The following is a 23,220-nucleotide window of genomic DNA, read 5'->3' on the forward strand; positions in this document are numbered from 1 at the left end:
AGTGTCACACTCCTAGCTGTCGCACCGCGCGTTACCACCAGACACTATCGCATTGTTTTTTTTTTTTTATCTCTTATTGTAACCTTTGTTGTTGATTCTAAATGATTTCATTTGTAGATCAAATAATTTGTTTATTTATGTAACAAAAAAGTTAAGTGAGGGAAATTTGTAGCATTTTATATTTGGTATTTTTTGTCACTCTTTAAAAAACAAATTCAAGTTAGTATTTTCCTTTTTTTAGCTCTGCTCAGTCATGAAAGATTCAAACATGTTAGTTCAATTTTGTCAGTTAAAACAGAAATTTAAATATTTGCAAGATCCTGTAAGGAAAAGAGACGACAATTTGATTGGCCAGGGTAACTCAGTGATTGTTTGAAGCACATGGTCTTCAGCCAATCACAGGGTTACCTTGGTCAGACAAAACTTAATCACCCTTCTTGTCCGGCCTCAGTTGTGCAAAACCAGTTGATAAGTAAAGTTTAGTTTGTTTGTTCTTTTGGTCAGTTACCCCACGTTTTGGGTAAGTCTCTTAAAAATTTTAAATTTAGTTAGTTTTATTTTAGATTATGTTAACAGATGTCCTCTCTTTTTCAGATTTTGATCAAATCTCAAATCACAAAGTTTCTAATTAATTTTATTTCTTTTAGGGCTCATGATTAAGAAGCAAAAAAAAAAAAAATTAAATAAAGTCAAGATTTGTTTAAGTATAGTATATCAAGAAGGAATTTTTAAAAGATTAACACTTAATATAATTTTGATGAGCAGAGCTTATTTACAAGAATTTAAGTTGAATGTTATTATAAAAAAAAAATGAAGATTTTATAATAAAAGTTTTGTTCGATCATTTTCAAGAGGATATTATCTTTACCTGCTTTTGGCATTTAAACAAATTTTACAAGTCAAGACATTAAAATATATTATTACATAAACTAGATCATGTGGGCCTAGTACGCTACACATTTTGAATAATTTCTGAAGTAATCATGAGTGATCTGAAGTGGGGTGGGGGAGATGTGATTAATTTTTTGAACCTGTATAAAAAATATCCGTGTCTTTGTTACATAACCTCTCTTGAGCTAAACTAGTAGTAGCAGCTAGTGAATAGACGCTACCAAAATAAGTGTGACAGGAAAAGTAGCTGCTATTTCAGTAGCTGCTACTAGGTAGCTGCTAGTAAGTAGCCAAGTGTGACACAGGCTTAAGGGAGTTTGTTTTATCTATGCCAGTACCAGTGGCTGACAAGCAGCCTAGTGTGACCCTCGGAAAAGCCGCTGCTTGGTGGTGCTGGTGCCAGCTGCTGATCACCAGCGGCTGGCGAGCAGCCTAGTGTGACCCGTGCTTATGGGTAGTGGGTACAGAATGTCGGGCGTGTGAGACAACTACCCCACTACTCAAGACAATCCAACCAAAACTGATAAATCCACAATCCAACTGACAATCTATTGTAAATAATATTTTTTGTAGTAGGGTAGAAAGTACTTTTAACAATGAGAATTCTTTATTGAAACTTCAGAGATCAGTTCATGATATGTTTATGCATATGAACATTCAAGGCTTAAATCCAGGTAAAGTGGCTGATTTAAATATGTTTCTATCACAGTTTGGACGTAAAATTAAGATTTTTGCACTAAATGAGCATTGGATCAATGAGGACTCATTTAATATTTTTAACACCTTTGATAATTTTAATTTGGGAAATGTGTTTATAAGAAAAAATAATAAAAAAAGAGGAGGTTCTTGTATATTAGTGCATAAAGAATTTAACTTTAAAACAAGAGCAGACCTGGAAGTATTAAATGAGGATTTCATTTTTGAAGGTTCATTTGTTGAAATTGTGGAAATGAATTTACTAGTGGTATCAATTTATACAGTTCCAGAATATAACATAAGAAAGCTTTTCCTCACTAAACTAGAACTTTTAATGAATCAATTAAAAAATGAAAACAAAACTAAATCTATCATACTGGCCTCTGATTTCAATATAGATATTCTCAAAAGTAACAACTTAATTTCAAAATTCTATGATATTATTGAATGTAATGGATTTAATCTAAACTTCAATGAACCAACAAGAATATCAGGTAACTCTCGCACTTGCATTGATAACATTGCGACTCAAACAAAACTCAAGGTTATCTGTAAATATAATATTGGTCTTTGTGTATCTGACCATAATGCACTGTTTATAAATCTACCTAACAAATTGATAAATGACAACAACAAAAAGGTTTTTTATAAAAGAACTTTTAGTGAAAATGCTATGAACGAATATGTACAAACTTTTGAAATTGACAAAAGTCAATTATGTTTGGATAATTGTAATGTTAATGATAGTTACAACCATTTTTTGAGTTATTTTATAGGGCAGTTGAATAATTATTTCCCACTAAAGGCTGTAAAAAAGAAATCTAAGATAAAAACTGTTATATTGGATTGGGTAACAACAGGTATCAAGGTTTCTAGCAAAAGAAAGCGTGAGTTGCATTGGCAAGCCAAAACCAGTACAGACCCAATTTTTCTTAACTATGTAAAGTCTTATAAAAAGATATTTCGTAAAGTTGTAAACAGTTCTAAAAAAAGGTCTAACAGCAAATATATAAATAATGCATTAAATAAACCAAAAGCCATGTGGAAAGTTGTAAATAACGAATTAGGCATTAGAAAAGAGGATAGTTGTGGCAATCATATTTCATTAAAAGTCTCTAATAATGAACTAATTGAAGACCAAAATGTTGTTGCCAAAACTTTTAATTCTTTTTTTTTTAATGTTGTTAATAGCTTAAACTTGCCAAATCCTATTGTAAAGGGTGTCCATCCAAATATGAAAATATCTGTGGATATAAAGGGGTGTTCACTGTACAACTTTGAACCAACCAACAAAAATGAAATTTTAAAAATAATATTTTCTTTGAAAAATAAGACATCGGTGGGTTGGGATGAAGTTCCCATTTCACTCATCAAAGCAGTAGCAAATAAAATTGCTGAACCCCTCTCAGATATAATTAATAAATGTTTTGAATGTGGTATTTTCCCGGAAAAATTGAAATACTCTCATATTACTCCGATATACAAAAAAGGGGCTAGAACCGATATAAATAACTACCGCCCAATATCTGTTTTAAGTAATTTTTCAAAGATATTTGAAAAAGTTATCAATTTCCGGCTAGTAAACTATTTTAACAGCAATGATTTGTTTTATGAAAAACAGTTTGGGTTTAGAAAGACATTCAGCACCAACAGTGCACTGATTGAATTTATCAATGATGTTACAGGGGCTTTGGACAGGTCTGAAACTACTGCTGGTGTTTTCTGTGACCTGTCTAAGGCCTTTGACTGTGTGGATCATTCAATTTTGCTTTCTAAATTAAAAGACTACGGTATAAAGGGTAAAAGTTTTTCTTTATTAGACTCTTATTTACAGAACAGAAAGTATAGAACAATAGTGACCAAAAACGGTGTGAAACATATGTCAAACTGGAATTTATCTAATTATGGTGTACCTCAAGGGTCAATATTGGGCCCTCTGTTTTTCCTGATCTTTATTAATGACCTTCCAAAAGCTATTGGCAGAGATTTAATCTTATTTGCTGATGATACAACAGCAATCATAAGAGAGGATTCAGTAAATAACTTAATTGTATCAATAGAAAACACTTTGGATTGTATGAAAAATTGGTTTACAGATAATGGTTTAAAGCTGAATATTGACAAAACTCATATAATTAAATTTTCTTTAAAAAACAATGTAATTCTTGATAAAATTCCAAATTTAGTAGAATCTCATAGATTTTTGGGTGTATTGCTTGATACTCATATTAATTGGAAGATTCACATAGATAAGATGAAAGGCAAACTAAGATCTATTTCTTTTGCTTTCTTTCACCTGATAAACTGTGTACCTCAGGATACATGTATCACAGTTTACTATGGATACGTTGAATCCATCTTGAGGTATGGAATCATACTGTGGGGAGTGTCAACAGAAGTCAAATCCCTACTAATTTTACAGAAAAAAATTATTAGAATCTTAACCAAATCAAGAAGGAGAAAATCATGTAAAAACCTGTTTAAAAATCTTAGAATTCACACCATTTTTGGATTATACATAAATGAAATTCTAAATTGGATACATAACACTAAGGAAAATTTGTCAGATGCAGTCAAATTTACACATAATTATAATACAAGGAATAAATATAATTTCAGATTACCACATCACAAATTGACGACTTTTAGGAACAGCCCTCAATATATGGGACTTAGATTGTACAATGAATTACCCCTGTATCTTAAAAATTTAAATGCTACTCAATTCAAAGATAAAATAAAAGATAAAATAATTGAGAAAGCCTACTATTCACTTGACGAATTTTTGGAGAACCCTATAATGTAGATAAAAATTATCTGATATCCTACATGAGTTTATTTTAATTATTTTAACTATTAATTTTACTATATAATACATCACTATGACGAAACACCTGTTCTTATGTATGAAATGTACTTTATAAAGAACGTATTGTGTAAATAAAATATGTCTTATGTCTTATGTCTTATGACAATCAAACTGACAATCCAACAGACCAACTGATAAAAAAGATAAAACAAAATACAGTAGTTGTAATACTATGCTATAAACTCATAAATATACACTCTGTTTACACTTGCGTATTGTATTTAAGTTGATCAATGGTTTAAGACTGTTGGGGTTGGTGTTGGTACTCGAAAAAATGTATTACAAATAATTGTTATGCTATTCCTGTGCTATTCAATATTCAGTGCTACCACAACCTAGGAGGATTAACTTTAATGTTTAATCATCCTAGAGACGGCATCCCTGATTGGCATTGGCGCCAAAATGTAAGTCGAATCGAATCGAGGATGATATTTTAGATTTTAGATGGATGGAGTTTTTGTGTATTGTGTATTGTTGATGGGTGGGTGGAGGGAAGGAGTTTCAGTTTAGTTTTCAAGTTTTCTTTCAAAACTGAAACTTGAAACTTGTCTGTCTGTCGTCCGTCAGTGTCAGTGTCAGTCAGTTCAGTACGTCAGTTCAGTAGTTCAGTTTGAGTTCCGTGTTGTTGTTTTGTTTCTGTCTGTTAGTTGAGGAAATTATTTTCACAACAGCCAGCAGCACTCACTCGCAATCCAGCAGAAAGGAAAAGAAGCTTGTTCCAGTTTTATGTTAAAGCATTAGAAGTAATTCGAACACCGTTTGAAAATTCAGCTAAGTTATAGACTAGGCCTAAGTATGAACATGGAACATATCAACATAGCCTAATGAGAAAGTTAACTATCCAAGCCAAGCTGGACACACAGCTTGAACTTTCAGACTGAACTATAACCAATAATACTAAACCAAATTGGGATAGACCTATGTTTTTTGCATTATTTGTTATCAAGATCAAAAATGATATCTGAAGAAACAATGGGTAAGTTCTATTTTTTTGCTAAAAGGTTGGTAGGCCTATTTATTTTTCATTATTGATGTTTAAGCTTTTGAAGGTTAACCTTTAGCATTAGGCCTAGCTTTTGGGTAGACTTCCGCAAGATTTTCTATCCTTCTTTTCAGTCTGTCCCAGGTTTTAGTCAAGATATCCTGTGTTACAGACGCTACAGAATTTCTGAATATCTCCCGCAGTGTGTGTAAACTAGGAACCGGGGAAGAATAGACAGTGTCCTTGACACATCCCCACAAAAAGAAATCCACGGGGGTTACATCGGGGGAACGAGGTGCCCATTTCGTCGGGACATCACGCCCGATCCAGCGTCCGGGGAAGTGGAGATTAAAAAAATCCCTCACACATTTAGCCCCATGAGGCGGAGCACCGTCTTGCTGGAAAATTATCATAGGTTGCAGTTCTTCTAATTGAGGAACTACGTACAACTCCAACATAGCCAAGTAAACAAACCTATTCAAATTTTCTTCCGCAAAAATTAAGTTTTGGGCTGGACCTGGACCATTTTCAACCACGATCCCGGGATTTTCAATTGGTGTGAACCTGGCAATAACTCCAGCCATAAGTAGTGCGCGCGCCCGAAAAAATCTATTGCTGGCCGATTTGCGGCAAAATACGACCGCGTAACATGAAACCGATAGTGTCACCAGATAGAGGACACTTTAACGGAAACGACAGTATCAATATCATGTACCTGGGGGATAAGAAAGGGGGGGTAAAGTCAGCCAAAAGTAGTGCGCGCGCCCGAAAAAATCTATTGATGGCCGATTTGCGGCAAAATACGGCCGCGTAACATATTACCGATGATGTCACCAGATAGAGGAGACTTTAAAGGACACGACAGTATCAATAACATGTACCTGGGGGATAAGAAAGGGGGGGTAAAAGTCAGCCATAAGTAGTGCGCGCGCCCGAAAAAATCTATTGCCGGCCGTTATTTGGCAAAATACGACCGCGTAACATGAAACTGATAATGTCATCAGATAGAGGAGACTTTAACGGACACGACAGTATCAATATCATGTACCTGGGGGATAAGAAAGGGGGGGTAAAGTCAGCCAGAAGTAGTGTGCGCGCCCGAAAAAATCTACTGCTGGCCGATTTGCGGCAAAATACGGCCGCGTATCATAATACCGATTATGTCACCAGATAGAGGACACTCTAACGGACACGACAGTATCAATATCATGTACCTGGGGGATAAGAAAGGGGGGGTAAAGTCAGCTATAAGTAGTGCGCGCGCCCTCAAAAATCTATTGCTTGCCGATTTGCGGCAAAATACGGCTGCGTATCATAATACCGACTATGTCACCAGATAGAGGACACTCTAACGGACACGACAGTATCAATATCATGTACCTGGGGGATAAGAAAGGGTGGGTAAAGTCAGCCAAAACTAGTGCGCGCGCCCTCAAAAATCTATTGCTGGCCGATTTGCGGCAAAATACGGCCGCGTATCATAATACCGATTATGTCACCAGATAGAGGATTCAAAGCCGTGACAACTGACAACTTACGACTAGACTGGTTGACGATCCTTTTGTATCACCAACTTTTAGCGAATTTCCCTATAGGGAAGTAGCTATTACCGTAGGTGGCACGGTAAGACCTAGACCCGGGACCGATTTACTTTTTCATTTTGATGTCCCCAGAGGCCAAAAACACCATTCGTTCAAATTTTTATATATGTATATATATATATAGACTTATATACCATATATATATATATATATATATATATATATATATATATATATATATATACGTCCGTGAACGCGATAACTTGAGTAATTTTTGTCCGATTTTGATGAAATTTGGTTTAAAGGTGTAAAGCGGGATAAACTTGAATGAGTTCGCGAACCAGCAAAATCAGACCATGGGAACGGGGCTTTACGGGGGGTTTTATGGGGTAAAAATTGGTTTTCCTCTCTTTTGACCCTCAAAACACAAAATTTCCCGATTTCTCTTTAGACCTTTTTAAAGAGCTTAAAAAAACAAATAATTTAGTATATAAAAGTATTTTTGTTCGATTATTAGTATCGGAGAAAATTAAAAAAATTGTAAATTTAAAATTCCCATGTTATTCTTATGGAGAATATTCACAAATGTTGTAGTTCGCTTGTTTATGGATATATTTTGATCAAACTTGGCAAATTTATTTATTTTGTACTAAGCTATCAATATTTTACTCAAAAACACACTTTATTAGTTTCCTTGTAACAGCAAACCTAGGTACTCGTTAAACCTAATGTTATTAAAATATATTTAACTGAAAATCAATTCAGACAAATGGAAATTCGCTTAGTCGGCAGGTTTGCTGCGGCGGGGGTATTACCATAAAGTATTAGGCCTATAATCCTATTATGCGCAGCCACTCAAGTCGCGCAGATTTTTTCGGGCGCGCGCACTATTTATTGCTGACTTTACTCCCCCTTTCTTATCCCCCAGGTACATGATATTTATACTGTCGTGTCCGTTAAAGTGTCCTCTATCTGGTGACATTATCGGTTTCATGTTACGCGGTCGTATTTTGCCGCAAAACGGCCGGCAATAGATTTTTTCGGGCAAGCCCACTACTTATTGCTGACTTTACCCCCCTTTCTTATCCCCCAGGTACATGATATTCATACTGACGTGTCCTTTAAAGTGTCCTCTATCTGGTGACATCATCGGTATTATGTTACGCGGTCGTATTTTGCCGCAAAACGGCCGGCAATAGGTTTTTTTCGGGCAAGCCCACTACTTATTGCTGACTTTACTCCCTCTTTCTTATCCCCCAGGTACATGATATTTATACTGTCGTGTCCGTTAAAGTGTCCTCTATCTGGTGACATTATCGGTTTCATGTTACGCGGTCGTATTTTGCCGCAAAACGGCCAGCAATAGTTTTTTTCGGGCAAGCCCACTACTTATTGCTGACTTTACCCCCCTTTCTTATCCCCCAGGTACATGATATTCATACTGACGTGTCCTTTAAAGTGTCCTCTATCTGGTGACATCATCGGTATTATGTTACGCGGCCGTATTTTGCCGCAAATCGGCCAGCAATAGATTTTTCGGGCGCGCCCTCTACTTATTGCTGACTTTACCCCCCCTTCCTTATTCCCCAGGTACATGATACTGATACTGTCGTGTCCGTTAAAGTGTCCTCTATCTGGTGACATCATCGGTATTATGTTACGCGGCCGTATTTTGCCGCAATTCGGCCAGCAATAGATTTTTTAGGGCGCGCGCACTACTTATTGCTGATTTTACCCCCTCTTTCTTATCCGTTAGGTACATGATATTGATATTGTCGTGTCCGTTAAAGTGTCCTCTATCTGGTGACATCATCGGTATTATGTTACGTGGCCGTATTTTGCCGCAATTCGGCCAGCAATAGATTTTTTAGGGCGCGCGCACTACTTATTGCTGATTTTACCCCCTCTTTCTTATCCGTTAGGTACATGATATTGATACTGTCCTGTCCGTTAAAGTGTCCTCTATCTGGTGACATCATCGGTATTATGTTACGCGGCCGTATTTTGCCGCAATTCGGCCAGCAATAGATTTTTTAGGGCGCACACTACTTATTGCTGATTTTACCCCCTCTTTCTTATCCGTTAGGTACATGATATTGATACTGTCGTGTCCGTTAAAGTGTCCTCTATCTGGTGACATCATCGGTATTATGTTACGCGGCCGTATTTTGCCGCAATTCGGCCAGCAATAGATTTTTTAGGGCGCGCGCACTACTTATTGCTGATTTTACCCCCTCTTTCTTATCCGTTAGGTACATGATATTGATACTGTCCTGTCCGTTAAAGTGTCCTCTATCTGGTGACATCATCGGTATTATGTTACGCGGCCGTATTTTGCCGCAATTCGGCCAGCAATAGATTTTTTAGGGCGCACACTACTTATTGCTGATTTTACCCCCTCTTTCTTATCCGTTAGGTACATGATATTGATACTGTCGTGTCCGTTAAAGTGTCCTCTATCTGGTGACATCATCGGTATTATGTTACGCGGCCGTATTTTGCCGCAATTCGGCCAGCAATAGATTTTTTAGGGCGCGCGCACTACTTATTGCTTATTTTACCCCCTCTTTCTTATCCGTTAGGTACATGATATTGATACTGTCGTGTCCGTTAAAGTGTCCTCTATCTGGTGACATCATCGGTATTATACGTGGCCGTATTTTGCCGCAAATCGGCCAGCAATAGATTTTTGAGGGCGCGCGCTCTACTTATTGCTGACTTTACCCCCTCTTTCTTTTCCGCCAGGTACATGATATTGATACTATCGTGTCCGTTAAAGTGCCCTCTATCTGGTGATATCATCGGTATTATGATACGCGGCCGTATTTGGCTGCAAATCGGCCATTAATAGATTTTTGAGGGCGCGCGCACTACTTATTGCTGATTTTACCCCCTCTTTCTTATCCGCCAGGTACATGATATTAATACTGTCGTGTCCGTTAAATTGTCCCCTATCTGGTGACATTATCGGTTTCATGTTACGCGGTCGTATTTTGCCGCAAAACGGCCGGCAATAGATTTTTTCGGGCAAGCCCACTACTTATTGCTGACTTTACCCCCTCTTTCTTATCCGCCAGGTACATGATATTGATACTGTCGTGTCCGTTAAAGTGTCCTCTATCTGGTGACATTATAGGTTTCATGTTACGCGGTCGTATTTTGCCGCAAAACAGCCGGCAATAGATTTTTTCGGGCAAGCCCACTACTTTTGGCTGACTTTACCCCCCCTTTCTTATCCCCCAGGTACATGATATTGATACTGTCGTGTCCGTTAAAGTGTCCTCTATCTGGTGACATCATCGGTACTATGTTACGCGGCCGTATTTTGCCGCAAATCGGCCAGCAATAGATTTTTCGGGCGCGCGCACTACTTATGGCTGGAGTTATTGCCAGGTTCACACAAGTGATTTTCACTCCCCCCAAATTCTACAATTATTGTGTCTGTTAACCTTCCCACTTAAATGGAAGGTCCTCGAACTGCTATAGGGGATTGGGTTTCTTAAATCAACAAAACAAACTGAGAATTCTCAAGTAAACTCACAATTTCTAATTTGTTAAATATTGTATTGAATAATAACTATATTGTTGTCAATCAGCTGTGTTAAGGTTTTTATTCCAATTTCATCAAATAAAACTTGATTAAATATCCTTCTAAACAAGGCATTCAAGTCAAGTGTGGCTCTAATGGTTTTCGTACAGCAATGCTATTAAATCAGGCCAAGACTTTGTGGACAACCGGTATAACGAAAATACCTAAGTACAAAAATCATTATTTTTATTTCATTCACTGTAGGCTATCCTAGAACTGTATTTTTAATATTGTAGGCCTAATTATGTGTCTACTAGCTGTACCCGCAGGCTTCGCCCCGTTTAACAAGTATTCGCATGGCTCATTCGTCCAGGTTGAAGTTCGTTCGCTACGCTCACTCACCTTTAGGTTGGAGCTCGTTCGCTGCGCTCACTTGCCTTCAGGTTATCTCGTTCGCTACGCTAACTCACCTCCAGGTTGAAGTTTGTTCGCTACGCTCACTCACCTTTTGGTTGGAAATTAGCTGTTGTCATAAATTAAAAAAAAAATAATAGTGCTGCACCCTGTTGGTAATCCTTGTACCTTTTATGCTATTGAACATCATAGAACAGAACCAACTTGTTTAATTGAAACAGCTGTTAAGATTCATTAATTACTTTTAAATATGAAAAATTATAAGATTAACATGGGGAACTACAGAGCCACTGGGGCGGAGCCCGAAAGGGTTTTTGAGATAAGAATATGCTTTAATGTTTATCGGGAATGTGAAATATCATCATGCCAAATTTCAGCCCAATCCGTCCAGTAGTTTATGCGTGATTGAGCAACAAACATACACACAAACTCACAAACTTTCAGATTTATAATATTAGTAAGATAAGATTAGGCATTTCTAGGCTATGTTTGAAAATCCGAATAGATTGGTAATCTGAACTACCTACGGTCCCAATATGGTTCGGATTTTTGACTCTCTACTGTATCAGTATTTAATCTGTTATTATACTTATCGTAGGTTCTCTGCGGAACTGTTTTCCAATTTATTACTATCGTTTGGATTTAGACCACAACTCAATTTGATGTACATCGTGAAAAAAATGTTGAAGTGATACATCAAACCGAACTATAATCACTAGGCCTAGTATTTAAATCGATAATATATTAGATTAACAGAGATTTTATATTAAAACCCAATAAAAAGTTATATCAAATGAAACATGTTAAGGCCTAATCGATATGACTTAAGTACTTAAAATATTTCATTCTCAATATTAAATTTAAATACTGATTTTCTGTTATGTGTCTTTTCTAGAAGAGAGCTGCCCACCACTATTTTACATTGTACACACACACTGTAATGTTTATAGGTTTGGCTTGGTTAGTTTAGTTTGGTTTAGTTTATGATGCTGAAAACCAAGGTACGGTACCATTAAACTCATCTGAACTTATGAAAAAGAGCACTTGAATACAAATTAGACGTCTTTGTTAATTTTTCTCTTTAAAAAATTAGACAAAAGCCTCTCCACTTTTGTTGTTACAAAAGTTACCTTGTTTGTTATAATCATAAAATAAACTAGGCTTATACTAAACTGAACTAAATTAAAATAACCTAACCACCTCAGCACCGTGTGGTTAAGTCCTAACTTGAAAAGACCCTTTGCCTTAAAATATTCTCATTTAATACATTTATTATAATTAATTTCCATTCCAGCTCCTGAGCTGTTATATTCAATGTGATAAATAGGTTTACATACCTTATAATCCGACAAACAGCTCAATTTATGACACAGTTGTTTACATGTTTCGGCTTGTATCCTCCATTGTCAAAACGTTGCAGATGGATGAAGAAAAACGTTTTGACAATGGCGAACACATGTAGCCAAAACATTTAAACAACTGTGTCATAAATTAAGCAGTTTGTTGTATTATGAGATATGTAGGCCTAAACCTTATACCATTCAATACATATATATTGATCTTTTTTATAGAGGGCCAGGCTAACAAGTAACCATGGGATTGCAGTGCAGCTGGAACAGCTTATTGTGCACCCTCATTCACAGGTCCTCATTCTTTGTCAAATCCCAGGTCCTTTGTGAACCATGAGATCCTTTTGACTATGGTGACCCGTTCTTCCCTTTGATCTCCAGTCGATAGACCAAGGGGATCTCATGCACAGACCTTGTAGGGCTGGGCACATAAATATCACGTCGAATGCTGTCTCCTCCTCCTCCTCTTCTCATTTCCTACATAAGAGACTTTCAACTTGAATTCCCATCTTGTGTAAATGTCCACGGAATACCCAATGGCCGCTAATAAAGCCAACCACCTTCCGCAGGGTCTTCCTACTCAGCCCAAGGGCATCTGCCGCTATCGCACCCGTAGGTGCCTGCAGCATTCTCTTTGACTGTACATTTCCTTCTGTTCTTTCCCAGCTCCTTCGATGTTCTATGCCCATCCACTGGCCAACAGCTCTCCGTGCTGTGATGTAAGCAATGCCACACGTCGGCTCTGGACCCATGAGCGGGCTTTCAGCTCCTTTGTTTGCCCAATTGTCAGCTCCCTCATTGCCAGCAATACCTTTGTGCCCAGGAACCCAACTAAGGATGATGCTGTTGTTCTTTCCCAGGGCTTTCATGGCCTGATGACAGTCCCATACAGCCTTGGAGATAAAGTCAAAACTGTAAAGTGTCATTAGTGCTGCTTTGCTGTCCGAGTACATGTATTACAGTGTGGCCTATAAGACCGCGCTTCAAACACACTCTTGCACACTCGGACAGAGCAACTTCTGCCTGGAATACAGTGGCCATTTTTCCCAGGCTTACGCAGAACTGCACCTTGGGTCTGGCTCTATATATTCCAGCCCCCATGCCCGTTGGCTTTTTCGAGCCATCCGTATACCAAGTGATCCCCCTTTTCATGTATTCAGGTTCACCTTTGTCCCAGGCATCCCTGTCAACAATGTTGACATTGTATGGTTTTTCTATATCTGTGATCTTCACCATCCTGTCTGGTAGCATTTCCAATGTGTTCATCTGCACCTTGTCCACAATTCTTGTGTGCTCACTGGAGGTATTATACTTCCAGTTGCCACTGCAAGCAATTCTGTAGGCTGGCATCCTTGCCTCTCCTTTCACAATGATGTTGAGAGGTGGCAGGTTTAGCACTACTTCCAGGGCTGTAGTTGGAGTGCCTCTCATGGCTCCTGTGATGCTAAGGCATGCCACTCGCTGGATCTTTTGTAGTCTCTTTAAAGCGGTAGTTTGCATTACCTTGGTCCACCAGACCACCGAGCCATACACCATCATCGGTCTTGTAACCCTAGTGTATAGCCAGTTAGTCATTTGTGGGCTTAGACCCCAGGTCTTCCCAACAGCTTGTCTCATCATCATAAGTGTGGTCTGAGAGCGTTACGTTGTATTTGCCAAATGGCTGTTCCAGGTGAGCTTGTCGTCGAGCCCTATTCCTAGGTACTTGAACTCCCTCTTAACCTGGAACTGATTACTGAAGAGAGTTGGTACTCTAGCGATATCAACATTTCTCTTTCTTGTAAATGGTCCCATTACAGTCTTCATTGGATTGACCCTCAGACCTTCCTGGTTACACCACCTCTATACTATGGACAATGCCCTCTGCATTAGTTCCAGGCAAGTGTTCATAAATTTTCCTCTTATTAGGACAACAATATCGTCAGCATATCCTTGAGCGTACATGCCCTGTGCATTGAGCTCGGACAGGAGATCGTCGACCACTAGGTTCCACAGATTTGGTGATAAGACGCCACCCTGTGGACATCCTCTTTGGGCCTTGACCTCTCTCACCGTCCCACACAGAGAAGCTTACGCTTTCCTACTTTCGAGCATGTTGCCTATCCACCTCACTACAGTGCTTTCCACATTTCTCGACACCAGCTTTGATACAATAGAGCGAGTACTAGTGTTGTCAAAAGCTCCTTCTATATCAAGAAATGCAGCCACCGCTATTTCCTTATTCGAGATAGCATTTTCAATCTGGCTAACCAGCGCATGCAGGGCTGTTTCGCATGACTTTCCCTTCTGATAGATGTGTTGGTTTGGATACCAGGACCCTATCCTTTATTCCTCTATCCACTAATTTCTCCATGGTCTTCAGGAGAAACGATGTAAGGCTGATTGGTCTGAAAGCCTTAGGCACAGCATATGTGTCCCTTACAGGCTTCGGTATGAATACCACCCTTGAGGTCCTCCATGCTGTTGGTATAACTCCACTGGCTAAGCCGGTCCTCAAGAAAAGACGCACCAAGGGGAGTATCAACTGGTCCCCACCTTCCTGTAAAAACACAGGATAGATGCCATCGGAACCAGGAGCTTTAAATGGTTGAAATGCCCTAAGAGCCCATTTAATACCGTTAAAGGTAATCACAGGCCTAGTGCAAGCCCAATCTTCCATTGCAGTCCGCCCTAGTCTCCCTTTCCATCTCCTCCTGGACTGTGCTCTGCGGTTGCAAGGATCCTGGGAAGTGAGCGCTCAAAAGGCTCTCCAGCACTTCTTCTGGGCCGTCTGTATATGTGCCATCCTCCTTAAGCATTGTTCCTAAAGGATTAGCCTGACCTCGAGCTAGTACTCTATGAAGCTTGCTTGAATTGATCTTTAAACCGTATGCAAATTATAACCAATACAATTAATAAATGTAACTGATATTTCAATCAATTATCTATTGTGGGATCTCTATGGAACTGTACCCAAGAATAATACTGTATTATTTTCTTTGTTGGTGTATTTGATTTTTGCTACTTAGACATACACTTAAACCAAGGGTCTTCAAACCACTTTTAATAATTTTATGTTTTATTTACAGAATTGTATGATAGTGTTCATGAACATAGTGGCTTGTTACCCAAATCATCACCTTTAACGTTCTCGGGCTTTGAGAGAAACTTTTACCAGGAAACAACAGAAAAAGAAATGAATATCAGTATGTCTAGCAGAAATGGCTATTCTGGCAGCAACGCCTCAGATGATGAAGAGAGCATATCTTTAGGATCTTTAACGCACAGTCACACTAGTAAGTCTTCCCATAGCCTGACCAATCTGTCTGAAGAAGGAGAAATATCAATATCTCCTGAAAAATATTGTACTTCCAATGTGAAATCCTGTGGTGCATTTTCGTTCGAACAAGTCAAGGACATATCTGAAGAAAAAATTGCCGAGCTTAAAGCATTACAAAGTAAAGTCAATGAGGCTTATGCCAACTATAGGATAAACAAATTTGTTTTAGACACAATAAAAACAAAGTCTACTTCGTGGGCTAAGCAAATCAAGGCAGTTACCCAATATTCTGATATTGAAGAAAAAGTTTCTTTGAAGTGCAAAAATGGCGAGGTTATCCATCTTTTAGGCTTAGAAAAAGAGGATCTCAAACCAAGCACAAGCAGATCAATGGCGTTGATAAACAAGTCCGCATTCCATAGTAACTGTGTGAAAGTAGTGGAATCAAACATTGCTAAATTGAAGCTACAAAAACAAACTTTACAAGGTGAGTAAATAACATTTCCTTATCATTGTAGATAATTTGATTGATCTATACAAAGGTTTAATAAGAGTTTCTATCACAGTTTTATTGTAACGTGCAGTGCCACACTTAAATTAAAAAAAGATTTTATTAATATTTAAATAAAGCCAGTTGGCTAGTAAGAATTTTTGATAAGGAATAATTTAATAAAACATAATACTGATAGTTGGTCCTGAAGTAGGACTTGTTCAGAGAGTGGGTGGAATGGAAATCATTCAATTTACAAAATGGTAAGAGAAATATCAAATACCCCCGCTGCAGCAAACCTTACTCTAAAATATCTCCTTAAAAATATCACATTTATTCCCTATAGCATTGGGTTAATTTGTTCACCTTAATGTGTACTTAGTTATCGTGCTAACGGACACACACACACACATTTATACCGAATTTGAACCGATGGTGTTTATGGCCTCTAGGGACCTCAAAACTAAAAAGTAGGTAAATCGGACCCGGGTCCAGGTCTTACCATGAGTACTTTGGTAATAGCTTATTCCCTATTGGAAATTCACTAAAAGTGGTACAGATCACAAAATAAAAAATAATAATTGTAAATGTAATTGTAAAATAATAAAAAAATAATATTTGTTGTTTTTTTTTTATATGTTTGTCTTACAGATGAATTTGGAGCACACAGCATGAAAGCAGTGGCAGGCATACTTACAAGAGAGAAGAAAGAACAGTTTGAACTGTACAGAGGTGTGGAAGATTTGCAAAATCAGGTGCGACAACTAATCAGTAGCAGCTCATCAATAGTACAACAGTTAGCAACACTGAGGCATGACTCCAGTTACCACTTGCAGACTGCCACGTTTGACTTGTTGCAAAAGAAAGCAGTTTATATCAACACCACTATTAGGTAATTGCTTTAGTTTAATCTTTGGGGTTTTATAGGTAGCCTCTAGAAACCACTTGTTGCCAAAAGTAGGAGTTAAATAAATTTTCTAAAACAAGCTACCGCTACAGTCACAAAGATGTTTCATTATATGCTTGTACAGTAGAGTCTCTATAATCCGGCCGTTCATTAGACCGGCACGTCCAGTAATCCGGCACTGTGTTTTCGCCGAATATTCAGTAAATTTTCATGTCTAGACTTGAAAACGTGAGTGTCCATATTTCACAACAGCAGTACACTGACGACTGACGTCTGCTACGGGTAGTTGCGTACAGTGCGTGGCGTGTGAGTTGAGTGAAGGCAGTGTTGTGAGTACAGTGTATATACTATACAATCTACAAGTGTAGTGCGATGTCGGGAAAACGTAAGCATGTAACGCTGACTTTAGATAAAAAGTATACGATTTTAAAACGTTTGGAAAAGGGTGAAAAGTTGGCTCATCTGTCTAAGGAATACAATATCGGCCGTGCAACTATACACGACATAAAGAAGAAGAAGGAGCAGATCGAATCATTCTTTAAGAGGAGTAGTGAATCATCTTCGAAGGTAAGAAAGACATTAAAAGTAGGCGAATTTCCGCAAGTAGAAGACACACTTTATAATTGGTTCATGCAAGAAAGGAGCCGACACACGCCAATTTCAGGTGATATTATAATGGAAAAGGCGAAACTGTTCTATAACAAAATCATGAAAAAGGACGACTTCCGTGCAAGTGTTGGGTGGCTGGATAAATTCAAACGACGCTTTGGAATTCGACTGCTAACTATGACTGGTGAAAGGCTTTCGTGTGATGTAGCGGCTGCAGAACCTTTTATTGAAAAATTTAAAGAAATTGTGGATGAAATGGACTTAGGCCCAGATCAGAAATGCTGACGAGAGTGGTCTGTTTTGGCGTCTTTTGCCGAAACAAACATTCGTTCATAGAGAGGAAGCTAGTGCCCCTGGTCGCAAGTTGGCCAAAGATAGAGTAACTTTTATGCCGTGTTGTAATGCTAGTGGCACACATAAATTAGAATTGCTTGTTATTGGGAAAGCCAAAAAGCCAAGGGCTTTCAAAAACACACAGTTGCCAGTTACATACACAAACTCGACAAAAGGATGGATGACAAAAACTCTTTTTTTGGAATGGTTCCATCAAACGTTTGTACCATCAGTAAAAAAGTTTTTGAAAGCACAAAAACTGCCTCAAAAGGCCATTTTGTTGCTCGATAATTGTCCTGGACATCCAGATGAGGATGAGTTAAAAAGTAGGGATGGAAAAATCACTGCTTTATTTTTGCCCCCAAATGTAACTCCGATACTCCAGCCCATGGACCAAAATGTGATCCAAACTATAAAAACGAATTACAAAAAAACCCTTTTGTACAGTGTTTTGTCAAAAGAGGGGAGTGTTGTTACAGCTCTGAAGGAAACCAACCTGAAAGATGTTGTTTTTAATCTTGCAAGCGCATGGGAAAAACTTGCAACAAAAACAATTGTTTGTTCATGGGCGAAGTTGTGGCCTTCTCTTGATTTATTAGAGGATTACAGAAGACAATCAAATCCTCAAACGACAGTGACAACAGATGCTGAGCTAAATGACTTAAGAGAAGCAATAGCCGAACAGTTAGTAGACGATCCAGAAGATCTGACATCAGCCGATGTTACCGCCTGGTTAGACGGAGCAGACGACGAGCAGTGTCAAATCATGACAGACGATGAGATCATCGAAGATGTTCTAGACGGCTGTGACGTGGAGGAGGGGGACGAGGAGGGCGGAGCCAGTACGTCGACGTCGACAGCTGCAGCTGCACACACAGTCAACACGGATTCGGCGCTCTGTGCCTACGCAACTGCAATAACTTGGGCGGAAGAAAACGGTGCTTCGGCTTCCGATATTATGCCACTAAAGAGGCTCCAGGAAAATGTTTTAAAACTTTCTTTTAATGCAAAGAAGCAGAAAAATATTACAAACTATTTTGCTGTTGTTTAAGTAGGTCTTACATGTAAAGTGTACAGTAGGCCTAAAGTTCTGTAATTTTCATTTTGTACACGTACAGTATTTAGTGATTATCTTTGTTCATCGTCTGATATTGTACTGTACGGTTGTTTGCTGTTTCATATCACTGTTTATTTTTCACTATAATACATTAAACAACATTTCATTAGGCCTATACTGTACAGAAATTCAAATGATTGTTATCATAGTTTTCGTAAGCAATAAAATGTTGTTTATTGTAAAACCACTTCAATTTCTGATGCATTTCCACTAATCCGGCATTTTCTATAATCCGGCCATACTAATCCCCATATAGGGCCGGATTAACGAGATCCTACTGTATTTCTTTTCCTGAAACATTCTATCTAGGTTAGTTGTATGTGTATGTCGGGCATGAAAAAGGCTAGGCTCTAGGGATGGGAGATACCTGTACTTTGCTATAATAGTCAGGGACATTCCTTAGGTTTTTGGTAATAGATGAAATAGTAATTATACTTTTGTCACCTTTTACTTTCTCGTCCAGTACATTTCAGCCAGTCACTGTCTCGGAGAGGTTTTCAGCATTATTTCTCTTGCTTGTTCTGAGTTCAAACGATCTTACGAAAGTAAAAGTGTATTCTCAGTAATCTATTATCAAAGCAATTAATAGTTATTGAGAAGGTAAAAGGATACACAACTAACTCACCTGAATAGAGTATCTCAGTATGTCAATAGAACACATAGAAAGTAATGTAATGTGTACTTTCTATGTGTTCTATTGACCTCCTGGGACTGTTTATTCAGGTGAGTTAGTTGTGTATCCTTCCTATCTTCTCAATTATTATTCCAAAGCCAAGTTGTGTTTTTCCCTTAAAAAACCAAGGTGATTAATAGGTAACACTTAACTTATAGTATTATTTACCCTATTACGTTAAATAACACCCACCGATACTAGGCTCTTACTAGAGTACACCACTTGGAAATAGCCTGAAAAAATTGCAACAGCTATTGTATTTTAAGAAATCTTTTAGCATGAAACATCATTGAACCATTTTAATGTTATGTACTCTGCTCAATCAAGGAACAATATATATCTGACTTGATTTGTTTGTATTATTATTTCTATAACTAGTTACATTGGTTGAATTTTTCTATTGCAAGAGGTGAGGTGGTGATGGGAGGGATGAATTAATCTGTTTGGTCAAACAGTAGGCCTACTATTTTCTCCTTGTAAACAAATTAATTAACCTGTTACTTAACTTATTGTTTGACACTAAAAGTATTTTCATCATACTATCCGGAAAACTGCCGTTTTTAGTTCTCTAAATCATATGCAAAATCATCGTTTTCAGGTAACTTCAAGTAGGGAACAAAAAACATATGGTAAATTTTTGGTTCGCTGGCTTCAAAATTTGTTTATGGCTTGTTATAAATTTTAATAACTATTTGAAATAAGCCTACACGTTATGAAAACATTGCTAATCACACAATATTTTTTAAGTTATGTTTGTAAACAACATAAATTTAAACATTGTTGACGACTTTGCATAACTTCAAATTATAACTTCTTGATCAGCATAGTATGTGATATTAAATTACCTATAAACAACAAAAAGATACACGTCTAGTAACACTTGTAATATATTCACGCTTATACTGTTGACTCACAAGATGGTAAATACATTGAAAAGATGGTAAGTGGTGATCGATTTCGATTGGGCACTCAAATCATCATCAGACCCAATAGGCAAATGTCAAGAAAACAAAAATTGTGGTTTAGGATTATATTTTGCCTCTCGCACAGTCAGAACAGACAACACAATGCATTATTTTACTTTAGACATTGAAGTATTGGGTTTCCTGTAACAGTAACAAAAGTACACGAAAAAACTATGTTAACAGAGTTTAAGCGAATTTCCCTATAGGGATTTAGCTATTACTGTAGGTGGCATGGTAAAAACACAATTCGTTCAAATTTTTATATATGTATATATATACAGTAGAACCTCTTTAATCCGAACCCCTGTAATCCGAACGTCCACTAATCCGAACGCCTCATTGCTGTACTCTATACACAGTGCAGTAGTTCTTTATTGTATACTGTATTTATTGATATACGCACCGTAATTATTTCAACTGTAATGTACAGTACTGTTTATTCCCAATGTTTACTACTGTATTAAATAAACACTGTATTTTACTTTATAAAGCATTTTCCACTTTTCCCTAGCTATTGTTATGTAAAAACAACAATATGTTCTGTAATCCGAACTATTCAATAGTCCGAACTACCCCCGGTCCCAATTAGTTCGGATTAAAGAGGTTCTACTGTACATATATTACATACAGTTCATAACGTTTAAAACACCACAAAACCGAAAATCTTCAAACCCAACACTAGAATATAAATCACAAAACATCAATAGGGAAAGTAGTATCAATTTTCTAGGTTTAACGATAGATAAACACCTAAATTGGAATGAGCATGTAAAAAAGATCCTGCTAAAGATTAATTCTGGAGGTATGCTCTATCAAAAATGTCTTTTTATTGCATTATAAACACTTTAAAAAATATATATATTTTGCTCATGTACATTCCCATATCCTATTCGGCATAGCATTATACGGTTCAACAAAACAAAGAAATATGGATTTTTATTTAAAAACAGCAAAAATGCTATCGGGAAAATGCTCAAGCTAAAGGAGGACGATTCAGCCAAAGAACACTTAAAAAATAAAAATTAGGTAATTTTTTTTTAATTTTTTTTCAGTTTATGGATAAGTTTATGGATGAAGTTATTCTTATTGCTAAAAAAACGATTTGTGTGAAAAATCTATGACAAGCCACTACTATAACCTTAGGAAAAAAATGGGGTTGTTGAGCCTCATAGGCTCAAGTTTTATATATAAAAAAACTGTCCAATGCAGGCCCAAAGGTTTTTTTTTATTTATGTCCAATACCATAAAAAAAGAAACAGATTTTAATAAGTTTATAAAATTACTCAAAGATTATATATTAAATTTAGCTATTTATTCTATAGAAGAGTTCTCCACCTCCCTGGCATTAAGTTACAAGGCATTAAGCTATTTTAATTTTGTATTTCATTCTTAACTAAAGACTTATTTTTATTATTTACTGATATCATTGTAATTGTATTTCTTTTATATTTTATATTGTATTTCTTTCTTATATCGAGGCTATTCATTGTACAGTACCACCTTTGTACAAAAAATATGAATAAAGAATATGAATATATTTATATATAGAGTTACATATGTGTCCGTGAACACAATAACTTAGGTAATTTTTGTCCGATTTTGATGAAATTTGGTTTAAAGGTGTAAGAGGGAATGAGCTCGCGGACCAGCATGATCAGACCATAGGACCATAGTTTTAAGGGTGGTTTTATGGGAAAAATTGGTTTTACTCATTTTTGACACTCAAAACAAAAAAATTCCTAATTTCTCTCAAAACATTTTTAAAGAGCTTAAAAAACAAATCATGTAGTATAACAAAGGGTTTTTGTACGGTTATTGGTAACGTAGGAAATTCTAAAAATTTATTTATTCTTATGGAGAATATTGTAAAATGTTGTTTGCTTGTTTATGGATATATTTTGAAAACTTGGCAAATTTACTGATCTTATACTAAGCTATTAATATTTTATGATAAAACACACTCAATTAGTTTCCTTGTAGCAGCAAACCTAGGTACTCGTTAAACCAATGTTATTTAAATTGATTAAATTGAAAATCAATTCAGACAAAAAATTGGATTAGTTGGCAGGTTTGCTGTGGCAAGGGTGTTTAACTTGTAATAGAAATATTTCTATGTTTTCAGTGCCTTAAAAGAAAAATTGGATCAGTGTTTGTTTGTGGATGAAAATGTGAAGGAAAAAATGGACACAGAGGGAGATAATTTGAAGATTCAAATAGCAGAAATGGGAACTGAACTTAAGGCTTTGCAGAAAACACTGAAGGAATATGAGAAGAGGGAAGCAGAGTCTGTCAGATACAAAGATTTGATTGCAGAGTACGGGAAACTGAAAAAGCATTTAGATCTAAAAAGAGAGACTTTGAAATTGCTTGATGAGCCAAATATGTCCTTCTGATTGGTTATCAGGAAATGGAATTTTTATTGATTTGTAAATTGTGTATCTTGTATCATAATCTCATTTTTCAATAATTTATACTGTGAAAGATTGTTATTAAAAGTTAGTTTTGTAGAAAAATGCTATCGCCTGTTTGTACAATTTTTATTTCACGATTAGTTTTGCCAACAGTGTCATTTGGTCATACTTACTCATACTTAGTT

General features: G+C 37.0%; 1 protein-coding gene across 2 annotated transcripts; it reads left to right on the plus strand.

Annotated features, from left to right (window-relative positions):
* The first annotated feature begins 238 nt into the window (after positions 1-238).
* LOC129001003 (uncharacterized) lies at positions 239-23,134 on the plus strand. 2 transcript variants are annotated; one of them, XM_054428127.1, is made up of 4 exons: positions 239-520; positions 15,340-16,017; positions 16,672-16,912; positions 22,747-23,134. In XM_054428127.1, exons 2-4 carry the CDS (start codon positions 15,447-15,449, stop codon positions 23,015-23,017), a joined length of 1,083 nt encoding a protein of 360 aa, XP_054284102.1. In that variant the 5' UTR covers positions 239-520; positions 15,340-15,446; the 3' UTR covers positions 23,018-23,134. The 2 variants fall into 2 exon arrangements, with proteins under 2 accessions (XP_054284102.1, XP_054284101.1); XM_054428126.1 differs by lacking the exon at positions 239-520 and adding an exon at positions 5,050-5,432.
* The last annotated feature ends 86 nt before the right edge of the window (positions 23,135-23,220 follow it).

The sequence above is a fragment of the Macrosteles quadrilineatus genome, unplaced genomic scaffold (assembly GCF_028750875.1).
Source record: "Macrosteles quadrilineatus isolate MER2022 unplaced genomic scaffold, UCM_ALF_1.0 Scaffold_8__2_contigs__length_117827958, whole genome shotgun sequence".
Classification (NCBI taxonomy): Eukaryota; Metazoa; Arthropoda; class Insecta; order Hemiptera; family Cicadellidae; genus Macrosteles; species Macrosteles quadrilineatus.

What these genes read in the sequence shown, in the direction of transcription:
- LOC129001003 (XM_054428126.1), top strand. Translation starts at nt 5,411, where the DNA reads ATGATATCTGAAGAAACAATGG. An exon ending in GATATCTGAAGAAACAATGG is followed by an intron (nt 5,433 to 15,339) that starts GTAAGTTCTATT and finishes TTTTATTTACAG; the next exon opens with AATTGTATGATAGTGTTCAT. An exon ending in TATATCAACACCACTATTAG is followed by an intron (nt 16,913 to 22,746) that starts GTAATTGCTTTA and finishes CTATGTTTTCAG; the next exon opens with TGCCTTAAAAGAAAAATTGG.